Source organism: Felis catus, chromosome E2 (genome assembly GCF_018350175.1).
Source record: "Felis catus isolate Fca126 chromosome E2, F.catus_Fca126_mat1.0, whole genome shotgun sequence".
Lineage (NCBI taxonomy): Eukaryota > Metazoa > Chordata > Mammalia > Carnivora > Felidae > Felis > Felis catus.
In genome coordinates, this window is record NC_058382.1 from 25,315,822 (window position 1) to 25,337,381 (window position 21,560).

The 21,560-nt window shown below is 35.8% G+C and overlaps 1 protein-coding gene across 3 annotated transcripts in view; it reads right to left on the reverse strand.

Moving 5' to 3' along the window:
- The window catches only part of NETO2 (neuropilin and tolloid like 2), a 58,754-nt gene that overhangs the window by 21,089 nt on the left and 16,105 nt on the right, over positions 1–21,560 (reverse strand). For 2 of the 3 annotated variants that reach the window (XM_023245020.2, XM_023245022.2), the window contains 4 exons: positions 21,186–21,434; positions 17,308–17,352; positions 17,098–17,225; positions 323–551 (listed from right to left, as the gene is read on the reverse strand). In XM_023245020.2, the coding sequence (XP_023100788.1) occupies positions 323–551; positions 17,098–17,225; positions 17,308–17,352; positions 21,186–21,434 (651 nt within the window). The remainder of the gene's footprint in view (positions 1–322; positions 552–17,097; positions 17,226–17,307; positions 17,353–21,185; positions 21,435–21,560) is intronic. The other variant, XM_023245021.2, reaches the window with a different exon arrangement.

Genomic DNA, 21,560 nt, shown 5'->3' on the forward strand with positions numbered 1-21,560 from the left:
ATCTAGATCTTTGATGAGCATGGTTTGGTAGATTCATAATTATTCACCACGCTGAATTACTACTACCAGTAATTTTTTAAATCTTGAAAGAAGTCTCCACATTCTGCATTCCCTATCACATTTACACCTTTATACTAAGGTAGTGCTCCAATTTAATGTATTAACATGGTTTTTCACCCAGGACAGTTAATTCCTTGAGAATAGGGGCTAAGACTTAGTTATTTCTACATCCTGTTACTAGTCTTTGCCAAAAGAAAATAGAACTGAATTCTGAATAAATGAAAATTATGTAAAAGATCTCAATGCTATAGGATTTACTTACGCTCCACAAAGGAAGTAAAGAGCATTCTGAACCTGCTTAGCCGACTACCTTCATCTGCCCACATTCGGATCACTCCAACTCCTGTTTTCAGCATGACATCATTGGCCACAGTGCTGCAAAACTTGGCCTTCAGGTTTTCAATAGAACTGCTTCCATCATAAACTGCAACGAAATTTCTCTTGCATTCATTTGAGTGCTCCATTTGATAATCTAGGAACCTCAAATAAATCTGTAACATTAAAACAGAGAAAAACACTGCTTTTGAAAATATAAATTTGAATTTTCTAGTTCTGCTATCCAATCAACATGGTAGACTAGATTACAGTAGCTGACAGATAAACAGATAAATCTAACAACAGACAAAAGGCTGGGGCCTAAGCAGTTAAAAGACTAAGACACTCTTTGGCCTCTTTCTTTGTCTTAATGGAACTAAGCATTTAAAGAATCTTAAGTTTGTGTTTGATCTATAAAGAGAAGAAACTTTTTGTTCCATGAGGCTTACTGGTTGTCTTAGTTTCCTTATTATGAAAGCAATCTTGTGGTACTGACAGATTGGGAAAATAAAAGAATCCCTCATAACAAATGTAGTTTTTTAAAAGTTTTTCTTCACGTTTTTAAAGCTCAAGTTTAATAGTAAGGTATATACAACCTGGTTTTTCATGTAACACATCAAAACCATTTTTATATTACCTATACTCTTCATAACCATAAACATTCCCATGATGTCCTGTCATTTATTTACCCTTATTCTATACTGCATATTTAAGTGGCTTTAAAATTTCACCCCATAAATGACAATATCTAAGGTTTCTGTCAGGAAGATGTAAACTGTAGTACCAAAATAAGCACTATTAGTATTCTAATTTGATTAGCACTCTTTTTCTTGAAATTTTATAGGCAGCTTGCCACCTGGCACTAAGTTCTTAAAATATGCTTGGTCCACTCTTGTTTAAAGATTTCCTTTAGATTGTAGGCTTAGAAGGACTGTGCGCATTAATGTTCAGGTTGCGGGTTTAGAAGGACATTGTGCTTATCTATAAAATAACTGAATGAAGTAACTATTATTCTTTACAGGCAAGGAGAAAATGAAGACTCAGATAGATTAAGGAATTTATCCAAAGTTACTCAGGGTGAAGATCTGACCTAGGCTGGACTGACTCTAACATTTGTGTTCTTCCCACTCTCTGGGATGCCCTTCATGCAGGCACAAGCACAGTTCAAAAGACTTGGGGCACCTGGGTGGCTAAATCAGTTAAGCATCTGACTCTTGGTTTCGGCTCAGATCACAATCTCACAGTTCATGGGTTTGAGCCCTGTGTTGGGCTATGCACTGACAGCACAGAGCCTGCTTGGGATTCTCTCTTCCTCTCTCTCTGCCCCTCCCAGCTCTCTCTCGCTCTTAAAATAAATAAATAAACTTAAAAAAAATAAAAGACTTCATATAACAAAAACGTAATGTCATAGATCTCTTCTCTCTAAAATATCTTGATGGCACAAAACTGAGCAAACAAAAAAATATAGCTCAAAGGGTTAAATTTCGACCAAATAACTTTAGCTTATTTGAAATGACCAGTTTGCTACTTCCAAGAGAATGGTGGAAAATTGGTAACTAAATAGGATCACCATTTCAAAACCTCATAAAACCTTTATAAATGTATTACATATAAGCAATAGGTTTCCTTAAATATATCATTTATTCTCATTAATTCCATTGTTTACATAACCAAAGCATTCTGTCCATGGTTCTGTGGTAGTGAGCAAGATTCATCAATACAGTAATTATTTGCCTTCCCTATTATACTGTAAGGTCTTCCAATGAGAGAATCATGTGCTAGTTATATCTAGTGTAATTCTTGCTCATAGCAAGTAATGAATACATGGCTAGGCTTATAAAACTATGAACTGGTAGAGCTAAATATAAGAAAAACAATAAGGAAGTCTGAAGTATTTAATCTTTTCTGTAATCCAAAGAAACATGGTACTACACAAGACCACAGTAAATGCTCTTTAACTTTTTAAGCCAAAAGTTTTAAGTCTTATGATAATGACATTCTTTTCTGAGTGTAGCAAAATACTGAAATAAGTTTAGTACAACTAATTTTCAGAAAATATTTCTAACAGTATGAACCTAACAAATTGAAATAGGTGGGAGGGGGGCACATATACCTCTTCTCTCACCCAGACTGCATGACAACAAATCTACTAAATCCCACACCTTCCCCAGGGAGGTGGAGTTACTTTGATGGTGGGGAGTCTGGTCTCTCTTTCCCTGGACCACCAAGTAGGAAGCAGTGACCTTAGTGGGTTTCCTCTGCAGATGCAAACTTTCCTTGGGCTGGGATGGTCCAGGCTAGATTTAGGTGGGAAGTACAACTGGTGGGTAAGGAACTAGCAAGTCTAATATGACTCTCTCACTAAGCTGCTTCCTCTAGCCTTTGTTGTAATAAAGGAGCTATTTTGAATCTCCACATTCTCAGTGTGGAGGGAAAAGGGGATGCAGTCTACTGGAACTCCTGAAGACTCCAAAAGAAATGCAATGACATCCTCAGAAAGCAACTATGGACATATCTTGAAGGTACTGCATGTTTGGTTCCAGACCACAATCAAGTGAATACTACAATAAAGTGAGTCAAATGCATTTTTTGGTTCCCAAAACTGGCATATAAAAGTTGGCTTGCACAGTAGTCTGTTAAGCATGCAATAACATTAAGTCTAAAAAAATGTACATTCCTTAATTCAAAAATACCTTATTGCTAAAAAAAATGCTAACCAGCATTTGAGCTTTCAGCAAGTCATTATCTTTTTGCTGGTGGAGGATCCTGCCTCAATGTTGATGGCTGCTGAAGGCTGGGGTGACCGTGATATCTTAAAATAAGGCAACAATGAAGTTTGCTCCATCAATTTGACTCTTCTCACACAAATGATTTCTCTGTAGGATGCAATACTGTTTGGTAGCATTTTACCCACAGCAGAACTTCTTTTAAAATGGAGTCAATCCTCTCAAACCCTGCCACTACTTTATCAACTAAGTCATGTAATATTGTGAATCCTCTGTTGCCGTTTCAAGAATCTACACTGTATCTTCACCAGGAAGAGATTCCATCTCAAGAAACCACTTTCTTGCTCATCATAAGAAGCAACTCATCTGTTAAAGTTCTATCATGAGTTGCAGAGATTCAGTCCCACCTCTAGGTTCCACTTCTAATTCTAGTTCTCTTGCTGTTTCCACCACATTTGTAGATACTTCTTCCCTGAAGTCTTGGATCTTTAATTTGTAAAAAATGCAGTAAAATGAAGTGTGCCTGTATAGCATTCCAGATCAAAAGGAGATCCTTGATAATAGGCAGTACAACTACTGACATTAGATCCTTATCTTATAGTTGACATAAAATCAATCCTTAAATGTTAAAACCAAAGCACACAGATCAAAATACATAAGTGTAGTTCTACAACCTATGGTTAGGAAAGTTTATTAAAAACAAACATAGAAGACACAAAGTATAAACCATAAAGATAAAAATAATCAATTTTACTACATTAAATAAATGGACTTCCAGAACCACTCAAGATGAAACAGTATGGCTTAACTAAAAACTCAGAATAAAACGTGAAAAGCAACTACACGAAGATTCTGGAAAGTAAAAGATGGGCCTTGAAGGAAGTCAAACTTGAATGACCCATAAAGGAGGTGAGATTCAGTTTTTTCTTTCTCCTTTGTGTCCTGGGCGGATTCATGGAACTCACAGCAAAAAACAGACAATGAACTCAGAGAAAGCACTCCAGCCAGAAGACTGAGAAATTGGGACGAGGGGTGTGTGTGTGTGTGTGTGTGTGTGTGTCTGGTTTGTTTTTCCCATTCTACCAGCTCTGCCCAGGGTCAGCACCAGTCACAGATTTGCATGCAGCAGCTACAGCAGCAACTGAAACCCCAAGAGAAATCCCATCTCCTGAACTAGCAGAACTAAGAAAAGGATATGATGATGTCAAGAGTGTGGAGGGAGTTCCCCCACCCCATTTTTTCCCCCCTCTCTCTCTTAGTCACTCAAAACTCACAGGTCAGGAGGCAGAAACACTGAAGAAACTTCTTTTCGGCCACCAGAGGAAATGAGAAAAGGAAACGTTATCTGGAGAATGTGAAGGAGTCTTGGAGAGCAAAGAACTAAAGAAAAAGCACTAATTCTGGCTTCCCTACATATTCATGGCATACCTGTCTGGCTTACCTGCACATTCATGAAACAGAACTAAAGAAACATGACAAAGATGTTGAGAAACCAAATTCAAGTACCTGAGCAGGACATCCCCTGGGTAAGCCTCCACAGCACAGCAAAGGCCCCCAAAACTCAACAAATGCTGGAACCACCACCCACACGAAATGACATGGTACATGCAATCTGAATCTAACTGGGTAGACTGTCTGACAAAAATAAAATAAATAACAAAAGCCAACATTTTCCAGGTATTTTTAACAGGACCCAGAGTCTCACAATGTTATATTGAAAATATCCAAGACATAATAAAAAATTACATATAAAGACCCAGGAAATGGGATTAATTTTGAAATGAAAAAATAGTCAACAGATCTCAATCCTAACAGGATCCAGATACTGGAACTGTCAACACTTTAAAAAAAATTTTTTTTTTAACGTTTATTTATTTTTGAGACAGAGAGAGACAGAGCATGAACAGGGGAGGGGCAGATAGAGAGGGAGACACAGAATCTGAAACAGGCTCCAGGCTCTGAGCTGTCAGCACAGAGCCTGACGCGGGGCTCGAACTCACGGACCGCGAGATCATGACCTGAGCCGAAGTCGGACGTTTAACCGACCAAGCCACCCAGGCGCCTTTTTTTTTTTTAATTAAAAAAAATTTTTTTTGTCAACGCCTTTAAAGCAACAATATAAACATGCTCCATGAGGTAAAGGCAAACGCTAAAGGAGTAGACAGATTATAGGAGAGAAATAGAAATTGTTAAAGAACCAAGTGGAAACCTTAGAACTGAAATTGAAAAATATAATGTCTGAAACTAAAAAAAAAGAATCCACTGTATGGGCCCAATAGGAGAATGGGGATGGCAGAGTGAAGTCAGTAAACTGGAAGAGGACTCCTGAGAATCTGAGATACTGAGTAAAAAGGGTTGAGAACATATGAACAGAGCCTCAGGGACTTGTGGAACAATTTTAAAAGGCTTAAAATTCATGTCCCTTAAGTCTCAGGAGAAGAGATTCTTACAGAAAAAAATATTTGAAGAAATAATTGCTAAAACTGTCCCAAGTTTAGTGAAAGACAAAAATTTAGATTCAAAAAGCTCAGCAAACATAAAACAGGATAAAAGCAAACAAAAACCAAGGCCTACACACATCAAAAATCAAAATCAAAGACTTGAGAACTGACAGAGAAAAATGACGCATTTTGTAGAAGGGAACAATTTGAATGGCTGTGGATTGCTCTTCAGAAATCAGTGCCAAAGGCAGTCCATCAAAATTTTTAAATGTTGAAAAAGAGAACCTGTAAACTTTAGAATTTTATATACAGCAAACATGTTCTTTCAGGAACGAGGGCAAATAACACACCCGGGTGAAGATGTAAGAGACTCAGAGTTTGCTGTATACAGACCTGCTATAAAAGAAATGCTAAAGGAAGGAAGCTAGCTCGCTATTTATTTATTTATTTATTTATTTATTTATTTATTTATTTATTTATTTATTTATTTATTTATTTATTTATTTATTTATTTGAGACACAGAACGAACAAGCAGGAGAGGGGCAGAGATAGAGGGGGACAGAAGATCGGAAGTGGACTTTCTACTGTCAGCAGGTGCAGGGCTCAAACTCACAAGAAGGAACTCATGAACCTTGAAATCATGACCTGAGCCAGAAGTTGGACATGCAACGGACCAAGCCACCCAGGCACCCCTAAAGGAAGTTCTTAGGTAAAAGAGAAAGGCTACTAGAATGAATCCTAGAACTTTATGAATGAAAGGAAGCAGATATGGTAAAATATCTGGATAAATATAAACCATCAAGAATAAAAAAAAAGAGGATGGGGCGCCTGAGTGGCTCAGCTGGCTAAGAATCTGACTCTGGATATTGGCTCAGGTCATGATCTCATGGTTCATGCATGGATTTAAGCCCTGCATCAGCCTCTGTGCTGACAGTGCAGAGCCTCCTTGGGATTCTCTCACTCCCTCTCAAAATAAATAAGCTTAAAAAGAAAAAGAAAGAAAAAAAGAGAGTATCACTACAGACCCTACCAACATTAAGAAGACTGAAAAAAGGGGGTGCCTCACTGGCTTAGTTGGTGGGGCATACATCTCTTGATGTTGGGGTTGTAAGTTCGACCCCATGTTGAGTGTAGAGATTACTTAGAAATAAAATCTTTCAAACAAAACAATAAAAAAAAATACAGTAAACAGTTCCATGCCCCCAAATCAGATGACTCAGATGAAATGGACAAATTCCTTAAAAGGAACAAACTGCCCAAACACTTCTAAGAAAAATATGTAACCTGAATGGCCATATCATTTATCAAAAATAATGAATTCATAGTTAAAAACCTTACAAAAAAAGCTCCAGGCCTAGGTGAATTCACAGTTAAATTATACTAACCATGCAAGGAAAAAGTTATGCCAATTCTTTTACCAAAGACATAAGGAAACTACTGATCAGTATTTCTGCTGTCATACTGTGTTTTATAATAAAATATATATATTTCATCTTCATCTCTGTTTCTGGCTCAGAGCTCCCAAAACCCTTGGAATTTCCTGAGCAATAGGAGCAATGGGAGGATCTTTTGTTGTATTTGGTCTCTTGTCCTCAGTTCCTGAAAATGTTCTAGAGCCATAAAGTTGAAATGGGTGTCTTGTGGCTCTTTCAACAATTATTTATGTTAGTGAGGTAACTTTTGGAAATCCCCTAAAGATGGGGGCTGGTCACTGGGGTAAATAACCATGAATTGAGGGTTTACACTTTCAGTTCCACCCCAACTTCTAGGGAGAAGAGAGGGCCAGGGCTGACAGCTGATGATTTAATTAGCCATGCTTATGTAATAAGGCCTCCATAAAAAACTCAAAAGGAAAAGGTTTCAAGAACTTTCAAGTTGGTGAACCAGAATGTTTCCATATGCCATTGTGCTAAACCCCATACTCCATGGGTACAGAAGCTCCTTTGTTCAGGACCTCACCTGTATTTTTTCATCTAGCTGTTGATTCTTATCCTTTAATATGCTCTGTAATTAACTGGCAACTTAAGTAAGCAAACTGGTTTCCTGAGTTTTCTATGTGGCTCTAGCAAATTAATCAAACTCAAGAAGGGGCTCATAGAAACCTCTGATTTATAACCAGTTGGTCAGAAGCACAGGTGACAACCTGGATATAAGAATGGCATCTGAAGTGGAGGCCAGACTTGTGGGACTGAGCCCCTAACCTTAGGAATCTGATGCCATCTCAGGGTAGATACTGTCAGAACTGAGTTGAATCACTGGACACCCAGTTGGTGTCTGAGAATTGCTTGGTGGTATAAGGGAAAAAAGCCCACAGTTGGAAATGGTATCAGAACCATCACTCCAGAAAATAGAAGCAAAAATCCTCAATAAAATATTAGCTAATTTAATCCAGCAACATAGAAAAATGGTAATACTTTTACATAATCACAACCAAATATGGTTCATCCCAGGTATCCAAGGCTGGTTTAAATTATGAAGAATCAATATAAGTCTCCATTATAAACAGACTAAAAGAGAGAAGATACATGATCACTTTAATCTGTTAACATCCATTCATGATGAAAATCTTAGAAAAACAGCAGAACTTCTGTAATCTGGTAAAGGGTATCTACAAAAACCCAGAGCTCACAGCATACTTAATGGTGAAAACCTGAATGCTTTCCCCCTCAAAATCAATAACAAGGTAACTCCCATTCAGCACCATACTGGAAGCTGTAGAGTGCCAGAGTGTAGACTTTAAAGCTCCAATTAATCAAAACAGTGTGGAACTGACAAAAGGACAGACACACAGATCCATGAAACAGAACAGAGCCCAGAAATAGATTCTTACAAATGAAGTTATTATTATTCTTTTAATGGAGGTACAAAAGCAATAATGGAGAAAGGATAGTCTTCAACAAATGGTGCTGGAAAAGTCAGACATCCATAAGCGAAAGAAGAGAGAGAGAGAGAAAGAAAGAAAGAAAGAAGAAAGAAAGAAAGAAAGAAAGAAAGAAAGAAAGAAAGAAAGAAAGAAAGAAAGAAAGAAAGAAAGAAGAAAGAAAGAAAGAAAGAAAGAAAGAAAGAAAGAAAGAAAGAAAGAAAGAAAGAAAGAAAGAAAAAGAAAACAAACCTTGGGCTATACACAATACCTTATACAAAAATTAACTCAAAATGGGTCATAAAAATATAAAATTATATAACTTTCAGAAGTAAATATAGGAAAAAAATTATGACTTTGGGTCAGGCAAAGAGTTCTTAGATACATTAAAGGAAAATTCATTAAAAAATGAATAATTTGACTGCATTAAACTTTTTCTCTGTGAAAGACACTGTTTTGTATGTCTAAACAAAAGAATTCAGACATACATACTGTGTGATTCTAATTATAGGATGTTTGGAAATGGTAAAACTATAGAACAGTAAAAGATAATTAGTTGCCAGGGATCAAGATTAAAGACGGGTTTTGACTGCAAAGGAAGAGACCAAGATAATTTCATTGGGGTAATGGAATGGTTCTTGATTATGGTGGCTGTCAAATGACTCTAAGCATCTGTCAAAAAATTTGACTGTATGTTACTTGATATGACCAAGTGTCAGCAAGGATTGAGTAATGAAAATACTCTTAAAAGAATAAATTGCCACTAACACTTTGGCAGCCTTTGGCATGCTCTGGTAAAGCTAAAGATGGTCATGTCCTACAACACAAAACTACACTTCTAGCTATATAACCAAATGAAGTCATCATACATGGGCATAATGAAAATACAAAAATGTTTATAGCAGTATTATTTAATATATTAAAACGTGAAAGCAAATTAAATGTCTAAAAAGAGAACGGTGATTTATTTCTACAATTGATAAAAAATTTAAAAATATACAGAATAGTATATATTTTTATAGTACATAAATATGAAAATACAAAATTGTATAGAAATTATAAAACTCGAACTCAGGGTATGTAGGATAGCTAAAGGGAACATATGAGGCTTCCTCTATACCTGTAATAGTTTTTATTTTTTAATGTGACAATATTTAATAATTATTTAAATGTTTAAGAAATTAGGGTTGCCTGGGTGGCTCAGTTGAGTGTCTGACCCTTAATTTCGGCTCAGGTCATGATCCCAGGGTTGTGGGATTGAGCCCCGTATCAGGCTCCGCACTGAGTGTGGAGCCTGCTTAAGATTCTTTCTCCCTTTGCCCCTCTCCCGGTCTTGCACATGTACTCTTTTAAAAAGGTAAAAAATAAATGTTTAAGAAATTAATATTTCTTAGACCTTGTCTTTGAAGTACTTCATGAAGAAATAATTCGAGATTCATAAATTTTTAGGAGTGTTATTTGGAATACTGAATATTGGAGAATGTTACTTTTTCAAAACAATTTTTTAATGTTTATTTATTTATTTTTTTAACGTTTTATTTATTTTTGAGACAGGGAGAGACAGAGCATGAACAGGGGAGGGTCAGAGAGAGGGAGACATAGAATCTGAAACAGGCTCCAGGCTCTGAGCTGTCAGCACAGAGCCCGACGCGGGGCTCGAACTCACGGACCACGAGATCATGACCTGAGCCGAAGTCGGACGCTTAACCGACTGAGCCACCCAGGTGCCCCTAATGTTTATTTTTGAGAGAGAGTGAGCAAGGAGGGGAGGGGCAGACAGAGAGGTAAACAGAGAAATCTGAAGCAGGCTCCATGCTGTCAACGCAAAGCCTGATGTGGAGCCTGAACTCACGAACGGTGAGAGCATGACCTGAGCTGAAGTCCGACACTCAACCTCCTGAGGCAGCAGGGTGGCTCAGGTAGTTAAGTGTCGGACTTCAGCTCAGGTCATGCTCTCACTGTTCTGTGGGTTCAAGCCCTGTGTCGGGCTCTGTGCTGACAGCTCAGAGCCTGAAGCCTGCTTCAGATTCTGTGTCTCTCTCTTTTTGCCCCTCCCCTGCTCACACTGTGTCCCTCTCTCTCTCAAAAATAAACACTAAAAGAAATAATAAATAAAATTGTTAAACTAAATGACTAAACAGATGATATAAGAAAGTTAAAGGAAAACATGCTAAAGACCACCCTAACCCATGAATACTCAATATGGAGTAAACTAGTTAATGGGTGATGTTTCAGAAAAATCCACTTATAAAAATATATACAAAAGAAGTGTGCAAGTAGTGTTCCAGTCCATTGTTCTCAGTGGCCTTTCCACAAAAAGAGAGGCATACCTTATTTCATCTTGCTTCACAGATACTGCATTTTTTTTTTTTTTTTTACATATTCAAAGTTTTTGGCAACCCTGCATCAAGCAAGTCTATCAGTGCCATTTTTCCAACAGCATTTGCTCATTTTTGTCTCTCTGGATCACACTGGTAATTCTCACACTATTTCAAACTTTGGTATTATTATATTTGAATTGCAACCATCTCATGATAAAACTCTAACAGATGAAGTTTCTCATGGATGAGCAAAGAAAGTGATTTCTTCAGATGGAGTGTACTCCTGGTGAAGATGCTGTGAAGACTATTGGAATGAGAACAGAGAATTCAGAATATTACATGAATTTAGTTGATAAAGCAGCGGGAGGGCTTGAGAGGATTGACTCCATTTTAAAAGAAGTTCTACTGTGGGTAAAATGCTCCCAAACAGCATCGCATGCTGCAGAGAAATCATTTTTGAAAGGAGAGTCAATCACAGCAAATTCATTGTTGTCTTATTTTAAGAAATTGTCACAGTCACCGCAGCCTTCAGCAGCCACCACCCTGATCAGTCAGCAGCCGTCAATATCGAGGCAGCAAAAAGACTATGATTCACTGAAAGCTCATATCCTGGTTATTAGCATTTTTTAGCAATACAGTATTTTTGAATTAAGGCACATACACTGTTGTTCTAGACATAATACTATTGCACACTTAACAGATCAAAGTATAGTGTAAAACAACTTTTAGATGCACTGGGAAACTAAAAAATTCATTTGACTCACTTTATTATAATATTTTCAGGAGTACAATACAGTGATTCAACAATTCTATACATTACTCAGTGCTCAACACAGTAAGTGTAGTCACCAAACATTATTACAGTATTACTATATTCCCTATGCTATACCTTTCATGCCTGTGACTTATTTATTTTATAACTGGAAGTCTGTACCTCTTAATTTCCTTTGTCTACTTCACCTATTCTCACCCACCTCCCCTCTGGCAACCACCATATATGTGTAGTTTTACCTTTAGATACTTAATTCAATTTTATTAGTTTGTATATTCCACTGACAAATGCATTCTATCCAACTGCCACAACTTTATCTTGAAGGGTAAGTATCTCCACTTGTTTTTATTCAAAACTGTTACGGTTCTTCTGAATGCTTTCCTCTTCTATGTGAATTCTAGAATTAGCTTGCCAACTTCCCTAGAAAGCCCTCCTGGGATTTGGAATGGAATTACTTTAAATTGATAAATTAGAGAACAATGAACATTTTTGTGATACTGAATCTTCCCATCCATGAAAATGATCTCCCTCTCTCCCCCATTTTTGTAGGCCTTCTTTAATGCATTTCAACTGAAAAATTTGCTTCCTAGTACCTTATGATTTGTTCTTATTGTAAATAGTGCTTTAAAAAGTTTGATTTTCTAACTGCTTTTGGCTTTAGTAGAGAAAAGCAGTTGATCTTTATAACTGATGAACTTTTATTCTCTCATTTTGATGCCCCAACCAGGATTTCAGAACACTAGCAAATAAAACAATGACAACAGACATCCCTGACTTATTCCTGACTTTAAAGGAAATACTTCTAAGGTTTCACCATTAATTACAACGTTTGAATTAGGGTTTTGGTAGATACCCTTCATCATGCTGAAGACATTCTTCTATGCTGGACTTACCAACGGTTTTTTTATCGATAGGTTTTAAGTTTCACTGAATATTTCCTCTGCATCCATTGATATAACTGGATTTTCTCCTTTAATCTGTTAATATGGGAAACTATATCATTTGATTTTCTAATATTAAACTGTCCAACAATTTCTAGGTCATGACTTTTAAAACAAAACCATTATAAATAATCCTGGTGTATAATTCTATCATGCTATTTAGCTCTGATAGAACAGGCTGGGGGAATGTTCTTTTTTCTTCAATTTTTATTATGTAACATGTTCCTTGACTATTTGGTAAAATCTAACGTGACCAATTTTTCTTTTTTCTTTTGGTTTATTTATTTATTTAGAGAGAAAGGGAGAGAAATCCCAAGCAGGCCCCGTGCTGTCAGCGCAGAGCCCAAAGTGGGGCTCAAACTCACAAACTGTGAGATCATGACCTGAGCTGAAGTTGGACACTTAACCAACTAAGCCACCCAGGCACCCCGACCAATTTTTCTGTTTACCTATTTTAAGTAAAAAATCAATTTTGATAATTTGGTAAGATTTATTCAGGTTTTCTATTTAATTAATTTTGGTAAACATATATATGTATGTAAATACGTATGTACACACATATGTTTCAGGAAACTGTCCATTTAGACGGTTTGCAAATTTATCAGCAAAGAATTACTCTTAGTATCATCTTCTAGTCTAAAACAGTTTGATTATGGAAAATTTCAAATGTGCAAAAGCAGACAAAATAGTATCCTAAACTCATGCCCCATCTCCTAAATTGTTAATTCAGCCAGTCTTGCTTGAACTGTAATACCCCTACCACTTCTGCCTCTCATATACTGAGACAAATCCCAGAGAGATTCACAGGTCAACAGTTCTAGGTGTATTGCTATTGACCACTTAAAAAATAATCTCAGTACTATTATCAAACCAAATTCTTCATTACCAAATACCAGTGTTCAGACTTATGTCTTTTAATGTTTCCTTCTTTTACAGTTTGCTTGAATACACAAGTTCATTTGACTTTTATATCTCTTTGAATGTGTAGATTCTACTGCTGTGTTTTACCTGCCTTGTCATTTATTTAAGAAACACTCAGGTTTTTTGTTGTTGTTGTTTAGCAGGTCTTCTTCATAGTTTGTCTTATGATGGTTTTTAATCTCTGCTGTAGTTGATTCATGACTGTTTCCATTTCTAAATATTATTTAGGTCTTTTTTTCTAAATCAATCTTGGCAGAGTTGTGTCTATAGTAATCTTTTACAAATGGCCAGCTTTTGGTTTTGTTGATTCTTTTTATAACTTTGTTTTAAAATACTGTTTATTTCTGCTTTCATTATTACTGTTTCTTTGGATTCCTCTGGTCATTCTTCTAACTTCTTGAGTTGAATCTTAGCTTATTAAATTTAAATCTTTTTCTTCTTCTAAAATAAGCATTTATAAAACTCCCTTAAAGTACTTTTAGCTGCATACCACACATTTTGATATGTAGTATTTTCAATATTACTGAGTTTTAAATCTGTTTAAATTTATGTCCTGATTTCTTCTGTGACCTATTAAATACTAGCTGGTATATTATTAAATTTCTAAACATAAGGGTTTTAAAGGTATCTTTTGGTTACTGGTTCCCCATTTATGTGTATTTTTGTCAGAGGATGCTCTGCATGAAACTAAGCACTGGTACATATTTCAGACTTCTGTTTTTAGTTTTAGCGTATGGATCAGATTTTATAAATGTCTCACGCATGCTTGTAGAAAATGCTTATTTTCTGGATGTTGAAAGTAAAGTACCATGTCTTATCAGGCATACTGCATTATTTAAATCTTCTGAGCCTTACTAATTTTTTTGTATGCTTAATTACTGAGAGGTGAAATTAATTACCCACTATAATTGTGGATCTGTCAGTTTTGCTCAGCAACTATCAATTCATGTTTTGTACATTTTGAGGCCATATTAATAGATAAAATTTAAAATTATTCCCTTCCTTGCAAATTGGTGACATTCTTGATTTGTATTTTAATAGCTATATCAGATATCTTTTGGTATTTGTGCTATTTCTTTTCTATTTTTGTTATTTCAAAATTTTCCATAGTTATCCTAAAGCAGGATACACTTGGATTTTAACTGTAGTATTTGGTCCATTTATTATTTGTGCTCAGAGATATTTTAATTTTGCCCATATTCTTAAATGATAGTTGAGTACTGAATTTTAGAATTTTAGCTTGGCAGTTATTTTTTTCTTAGCACTTTAAGGACATTAGTATCTTCTGGCTTCTATTTTGCTGTTAAGGATTCTGATATCTCTCTTTTATCTCTAGTTGTTTTAAAGATGTCTCACTGTCGGGGTGCCTGGGTGGCGCAGTCGGTTAAGAGTCCGACTTCAGCCAGGTCACGATCTCGTGGTCCGTGAGTTCGAGCCCCGTGTCAGGCTCTGGGCTGATGGCTCAGAGCCTGGAGCCTGTTTCCGATTCTGTGTCTCCCTCTCTCTCTGCCCCTCCCCCGTTCATGCTCTGTCTCTCTCTGTCCCAAAAATAAATAAACGTTGAAAAAAAAAATAAATAAAGATGTCTCATTGTCTATGGTGGCCAATGTAGGTAGGTGTCAATTAAAACTTTTTTCTTGCTTTGGGCATCACTTTGTGTCAATGTTTTTTGTCAGCTTGAACATCTTCTTTTCTTTTTCTTTCTTTGGTTTATTTATTTTTGAGAGAGAGAGAGAGAGAGAGAGAGAGAGAGAGAGAGAGAGAGAGAGAGAGAGAGAGAGAGAGAGAGAATGAGCAGGGGAGGGCAGAAAGAGAGGGAGATAGAGAACTGGAAGTAGGTTTCAAGCTACAGCCTGGCATGGGGCTTGAACTCATGAACCATGAGATCATGAACTGAGCCAAAGTCGGATGAACTTACTGAACCACCCAGGTGCCCCAGCTTTAACATTTTCTTGATAAACTGCCACTACCCCACCCCCTGGGCAATTTTCTCAGATCTGTCCTTTAATAACTATACCTTTTACTTCAAGAAGTTTTACTTGGTTATTTTAAAAGTGTACTTGGTCATTTTTCTTTCTCATCTTTTTGATTCCTTCTTATAAGATACTTAAAACACTTATGTTCTTAGGGATCTAAGAAACTCCTTGATGTTATGCCTGCTAATTCACTTGTGGTGAGTTGTCTGCTTATGTGTTTTGTTTTGTTTTTTTTTTTAAATGTTTATTTTTGAGAGAGAGACAGAATACAGGCAGGGGAGGGGCAGAGAGAGAGGGAGACACAGAATCCCAAGCAGGCTCCAGGCTCTGAGCTGTGAGCATGGAGCCCAATGCAGGGCTCAAACTCATGAACAATGAGATCATGACCTCCGCAGAAGTTGGATGCTTAACCAACTGCACCACCCAAGCTCTACTTGTTTTCTAATTCTGGGTTGTGAGCATACCTTCAGCGGTATTTTACTGGTGGCAATCCTGTAGCCCCCATGGTTATTTTGTATTTATTTTTGCCCGGTGTCTATAAAAAGGTTATTTGAGGTCAGGACCATTTTGTTAATTTTTAGACTAATTGGTTCCTGGATTGGGCATGGAATGTAAATTATATACATCCCAACCTCTAATATAAACAAGTTTCTAGGTAAAAATTTTAGGGGAGACCCCAGCCTTATCCCTGAGACTGAGCCTGGAAAGATAAGCTTCTTCATTATCAACCTATGTTAGTGGAAGTTTTTTTTCTAATCTACCACTTCACAGCAATTATCTCTCTTTGAGAGTTCCAGCTTTATGTGAGGGATCTCACAAACACAAACCCCAGGCCTTTTCTGTCTCACCGTGGCCGTTAACACCAAGCTCCTGGCATGTCTTCCGGTGAATAGTCATGTACTGAAATCAGCAAGAGGCATTTGTACCATCGATTTCAGTCTTCAGTTTATTACTCTGGTTTATACTTATCTCTCTTCATTTCTAGTCCATTAAGAATTATCTTTGGAAATCTTACCTATGCTTTTAAAAGAGTATCTGTTATATTTTACCCAATATTTCTAGGTGTTTTGTAACAGGTAAGTTTTCATATAACCTAATCCATCATATTACCTTAACTCTAAATTTGATTTTCATAATTCTTTAAAGGTTTGTTCTCTTATCCTCACCCTCTCTTTTCACATGTATCCACATTAAATATAATTTTAACTGTGAATATTCCTAGAAGTATAAATTAAAAGCATTTTTGCAAAAGTAGTTAGCAACCAATCTCAATCTGTCAGAGTTATTTAAAAACATCCTTCCCTGTGGTACTTTCCAATCATAGTGCTACATCATTAGCACAAGACAGTATGGAAAGAAAGAACACAGAACTGAGACTCACTATATTTGTGTTTTGGTTTTGACACTATGACCAACTCTGAGAACCTTGATAAGACACTTCAACCTCTTGAGGTCTATTTTTCCTCCTTATAACATTTTTTTAAAGAATCTATGATCGTATGGATCAACACTTGTACTTTCCACTTAGGAATACACAGATTTTAAGAATCTCAAAATTTGTGTGATATTCCTGAATTTATATTGTAGTTTACTTAACTATAATAATGCTGTGATGCCCAATCTGATTGCAATAAAATCAATTTTTAAAAACTTGTAGTATCAGTTTATACAATAGTAAGTATTTGCAGGAATCAAAAAAATATATTATGCAATTCAATGTCTTGTTACGTTCTTTTCTAAAGTGACTCAGTACATAATAATACCTTGGCTTTTGGAGTAGCTTTAATTGTCCATATACAATCAACTGCTTGGCCAGGTTTTGTTTTCTCTTCTTGTTCTACCTGACTAGAACGCACTATTCCATCAGCTCCCGAGAGCTCAAACTGGCAATCTAGAAAGAAAAGTTGAATGATGTTCAAAGGAAAATAAGACTGATCAAAATGCCATGAGGAAAAAGAGGTGATATACTAAACCTGGGATGGGATTTAAAATACCTCCTAGGTAAGTAAAGTCTGGATCTGTAACAGAAAAAAGAAGAAAGTCATTGGCATTGAGATAGTTTAGAGTTACTTTAAGGCTTAATGTCTTAAGTTCTATCTAATGCTAATTTAGTAACAAAGCAAGAGAAAGCTTTCATTGGTATAGATTACAGATCACTGTTTCTGGGCATGCTTAGGTGTTTGTTTATAGGAGCAATGTTTTTTAAAATGCTAATGTTTATACTTCTGATCCCATCATGAATAACTTATTTATGCCACCTGAAAACTCAGAACTCTCTGTCAATTGTGATAGCTAGTCCACTGAGGGATGAATGAATGTATATACAACACAGTGGAGTATTATTCAGCCTAACAAAGAAATGAAATTCTGACACAAACTACAACATGGATGAACCGTGAGAATCCTAGATTAGTCAAATTCATAGAGACAGTAAGTACCAGAAGCTGGAGGAAAGGGGGAATGGACAGTTAGTTTTTAATGGATACAGAGTTCCAGCGTGGGTTAACAAAACAGTTCTGGAAATGGATAGTGGTGACCACTGCACAACATTGTAATAAATGTACTTGACATGTACTTGTACACTTAAAAAGGATTAAAATTGTGAATTTTATAAGTTATTGGTAATTCAACACATATACAAAGAAGTAGCTAGTGAGCTGTGTTTTCAAAATGGCAGGGAAAAAATGACTAGCTGATATACAGGGTATTCTGCCCTATGAAGTAGTTCACAGGAGACTGAGAACCAACAGCATATATCAAATAACTGATTAAAGTTAACTGGTCGGGTATTTGTTTTTATGAACTAAACCAATTAACTGAAGTAACGATATTTTGGTGTCAAAAAGGCTTAAAAAATCTTAAATATGAATCAAATCTTTACAAACTGAAACAAAAAAAAAATCAAAAACAATGCTCTTAATACTGTTTTTAAATATTAAAAATCAGGCTTTTTAATATGTAAAGATTCTCACTTTAAATAAAAGTAGCTCTTTTTCTATTAGTTTATGTATCATGAGAGCAATTTTATATGGATTATGGCTAAAATATAGACAAATTAGAAGAAAATGTGTAGGATTTCTAGAGTGTATTACCTTATGTTTGCATTTTATAGTACTTCAGAATTTCTACACCCACTATGCTAATTATAGCAACATCAGGAAAACTATGTAATATTCTATTTTATAGATGAGGAAACTGAATGAGAGAGATAATGATTTTCTTAGACCATATATATAATGGCAAAGTCAGGACTAGATTGCAATTCTCCAGACAATTTTTCTTACCCTACCACCATGTTGCCTTTATAATGTGGGTAAGGATGCCAGTTTTACCACTGAAGAAAAAAATATCAAAATAAATAGGTAATGCATAATTGGCTAATTATGGTTGTGTCTAGGTATTTAAAATCATATTTATAAAATAAATTTTTCAATAGGGGTCAATAAAATCAAGAAGATGACTACTACTACTAATGAGAAATTAGTATGTTTTAAATGGAATTCTTTTAAGCTATTGGTGATATTTGTTGAGGCAGAGGACTCTTAATGTATTGCTACTTCCTGGAAGTAGCAACTGGGATAATTCTGGAAATTTTAATGCAATAATGACAAAATTCTAGAATTCTTGCCTACACATGAAGAAACTCTGACTCATCTGGCAGGTTGTACCTATGACTTTTTACTCCAATGCTGTTTAATTAAATTTGTCTTTGATATTTCTCTGCAAAAGAGCTGAAATGTCACTGACCCCTTTGAGCAAGGTTGATTTAGTTTATTAAGTTAAAAAAGAAAAGTCTGAGATGTATATACTCAAGCTAAAAGTTTCTCCCCTACTTTTTTTTTTCCAATATGGTAACCATGCATAAAGTATCTGTAATAAAAAACAATTTTAACAAGAATTGAGCATCCAGCTAAATATAATAAACTGTGATTGAAATAGGTTTTGCAGGCTATTTAAAGATTCTGAGATGTTTTAAACTAGCAGTTTTTTCATTCTGGCAGTTTGGTGTATATAGGTCCTATATGATCTTTCAAATTAAATTTGATAACTCTGTAATTATTTAAAATTATTTTAAATTCTGGAAAGGACAAAACTATGGAGACAGTAAAGATCAGTGCTTGCCAAGAGCTAGGGTGAGGAATGAATAGGCGGAGCACAGAGGATTTTTAGGGCAGTGGGAATACTTGGTATGATACTGAAATGGTAGATACACATTGTCATACATTTGTCTAAACACACAGAACACCCAACACCAAGAGTGAACCTAATCAATGTAAACTATGAACTTTGGGTGATGTTGTGTCAGTGTGGGTTCACTGACTATAACAAATGGACCACTCAAGGAGCAGGATATTGATTATGGAGGCAGCTGTGTTTGTGCGGGGTTGGAGGTATATGGTAACTCTGTACTTCCTGCTTAGTTTTGCTGGGAACCTAAAACTGTCCTAAAAAATAAAAGTCTAGAGGTAAATTTTACTTTCTAAAAATGTTATCCTTTTGGTATTGAGAACATAAATACTGAAACAATGCTTAAAAATTCCCATAATGTTTACTGACAAGAAAAAAAAAAGTTGATTATGTTGTTTAGGCAAAAAAAGCAGGTAATATAGATACATGGTCTCAGTTATGTAAGACAAAAAGAGATACAGAAAAATATCTAAAGGGATACATACCAAATTGTTAACAGTGGTTTTTTATATAGAAGATGGTAAGATTATGGATATTTTTTCATTTAGATATATGTGTTTTTTAATTAACAAATTTCTTACAAAAACATAAAAGCAAAAAGATTATATAATTGATAAGTTACTTTTTCATTGTTTCAATCTCTAAGTTGTTTGAAGACAGGAGCAATAACTTGTAGATCTTTGTGTTTCCGTATTAGGGATATGCATGGTTTTACACCAGAGAGGCTTTACAATTCTCACAGTGTTTATACATACCACAGGATAGGGAAGACTGGTGGAGTGGGCTGAATGGAGACCCTAATTTGAATCCTCAGAACCTGATAATATTACTTTATGTGGTTAAAAAAAAAAGTTGAATATTACAAAAGATGTGACTAAGTTAAGGATTTTGAGAACAGAGGGTGATGTGAACATGGAGGCAGGGACTGGAGCGATGTGGCCACAAATCCAGGAACGCTGGGGCAGCCCCCAGAAGCTATAAGAGGTAAGGAATGGATTCTCCCCTAGAGGTTCCGGAAAAAAGGTGGCGCTCCTGGGTTTTCTGCCCTCCAGAACTCAAGAGAATAAAATTCCACTGTTTTCAGCTGCTAAATTTGTAGTTAATTAGTTAAGGCAGCCTTAGGGAACTAATACATCAGGTACTCCCATTTGACAAATAGCAACCGTCAGGCACAACTGTGCCTAAAGTCTTACAGCTATTAGGTAGCAGAGAAAGGATTCAAACCCAGATCTTTTCACCTCCAAGTGCAGAGCAATATTTTTTCTATTGCTCAATACTTCTTAGAGACTACTTATTCAAATGAGGGGTTAATTCAATCATTCCAATGCAAAAAGCTGCCAAAATAATTTTTGGTAAGGATTATGAAATTAAGACAATTTGCTGTATTATTTTTAAAGTGTATTTATCTTGATTTTTCACCCTTGATAAACACTATAAAACATAAATAAATCTAAGAAAAATGTGTTACCATCTATGAAATGCTTCAAATTCAAGTGATATAGTTCTATTTCCAATTTTTGGGTTTATTTATTCACAGAGTGATTTCCCTCTGGCCTTGTTAATTTTTTTAAAACCTTAATTTGATTAACTTGACTAAATTCTCTTTTATATACATAAGATTCTAAAACCAGAGTGAGACCCACTGAAAAGATAACTTCATTACCTGGAATAAATGAATATTTTGCTCGAAATCCCAGTCCTTCAAGTTCTTCATCAGAACTAAACTTAATCCACATAAACCTCCCCGTTGATCTAATTAGTGGAGGGCTTTTCACACCACAATATCGATCTATAAGTGGAGAGAAACCAAATGGCCCATCTCGAACTTCCAAGTGGTCAAACCGACATTCAAATGATGGTTCTATATAATAATGTTCATCAAAGGTCAACTCTATTCTTTGACGTGGAGCAGCTAGAAAATAAGAGCAAACAAATCAGGGCAACACAAACAAAGAAAAGTAATAAATGTCCTGACAAAAGTGGGGAAAGCAAAACAACTACCTACTATTTCACAGAGGAGCATCATAATAAGGATTGT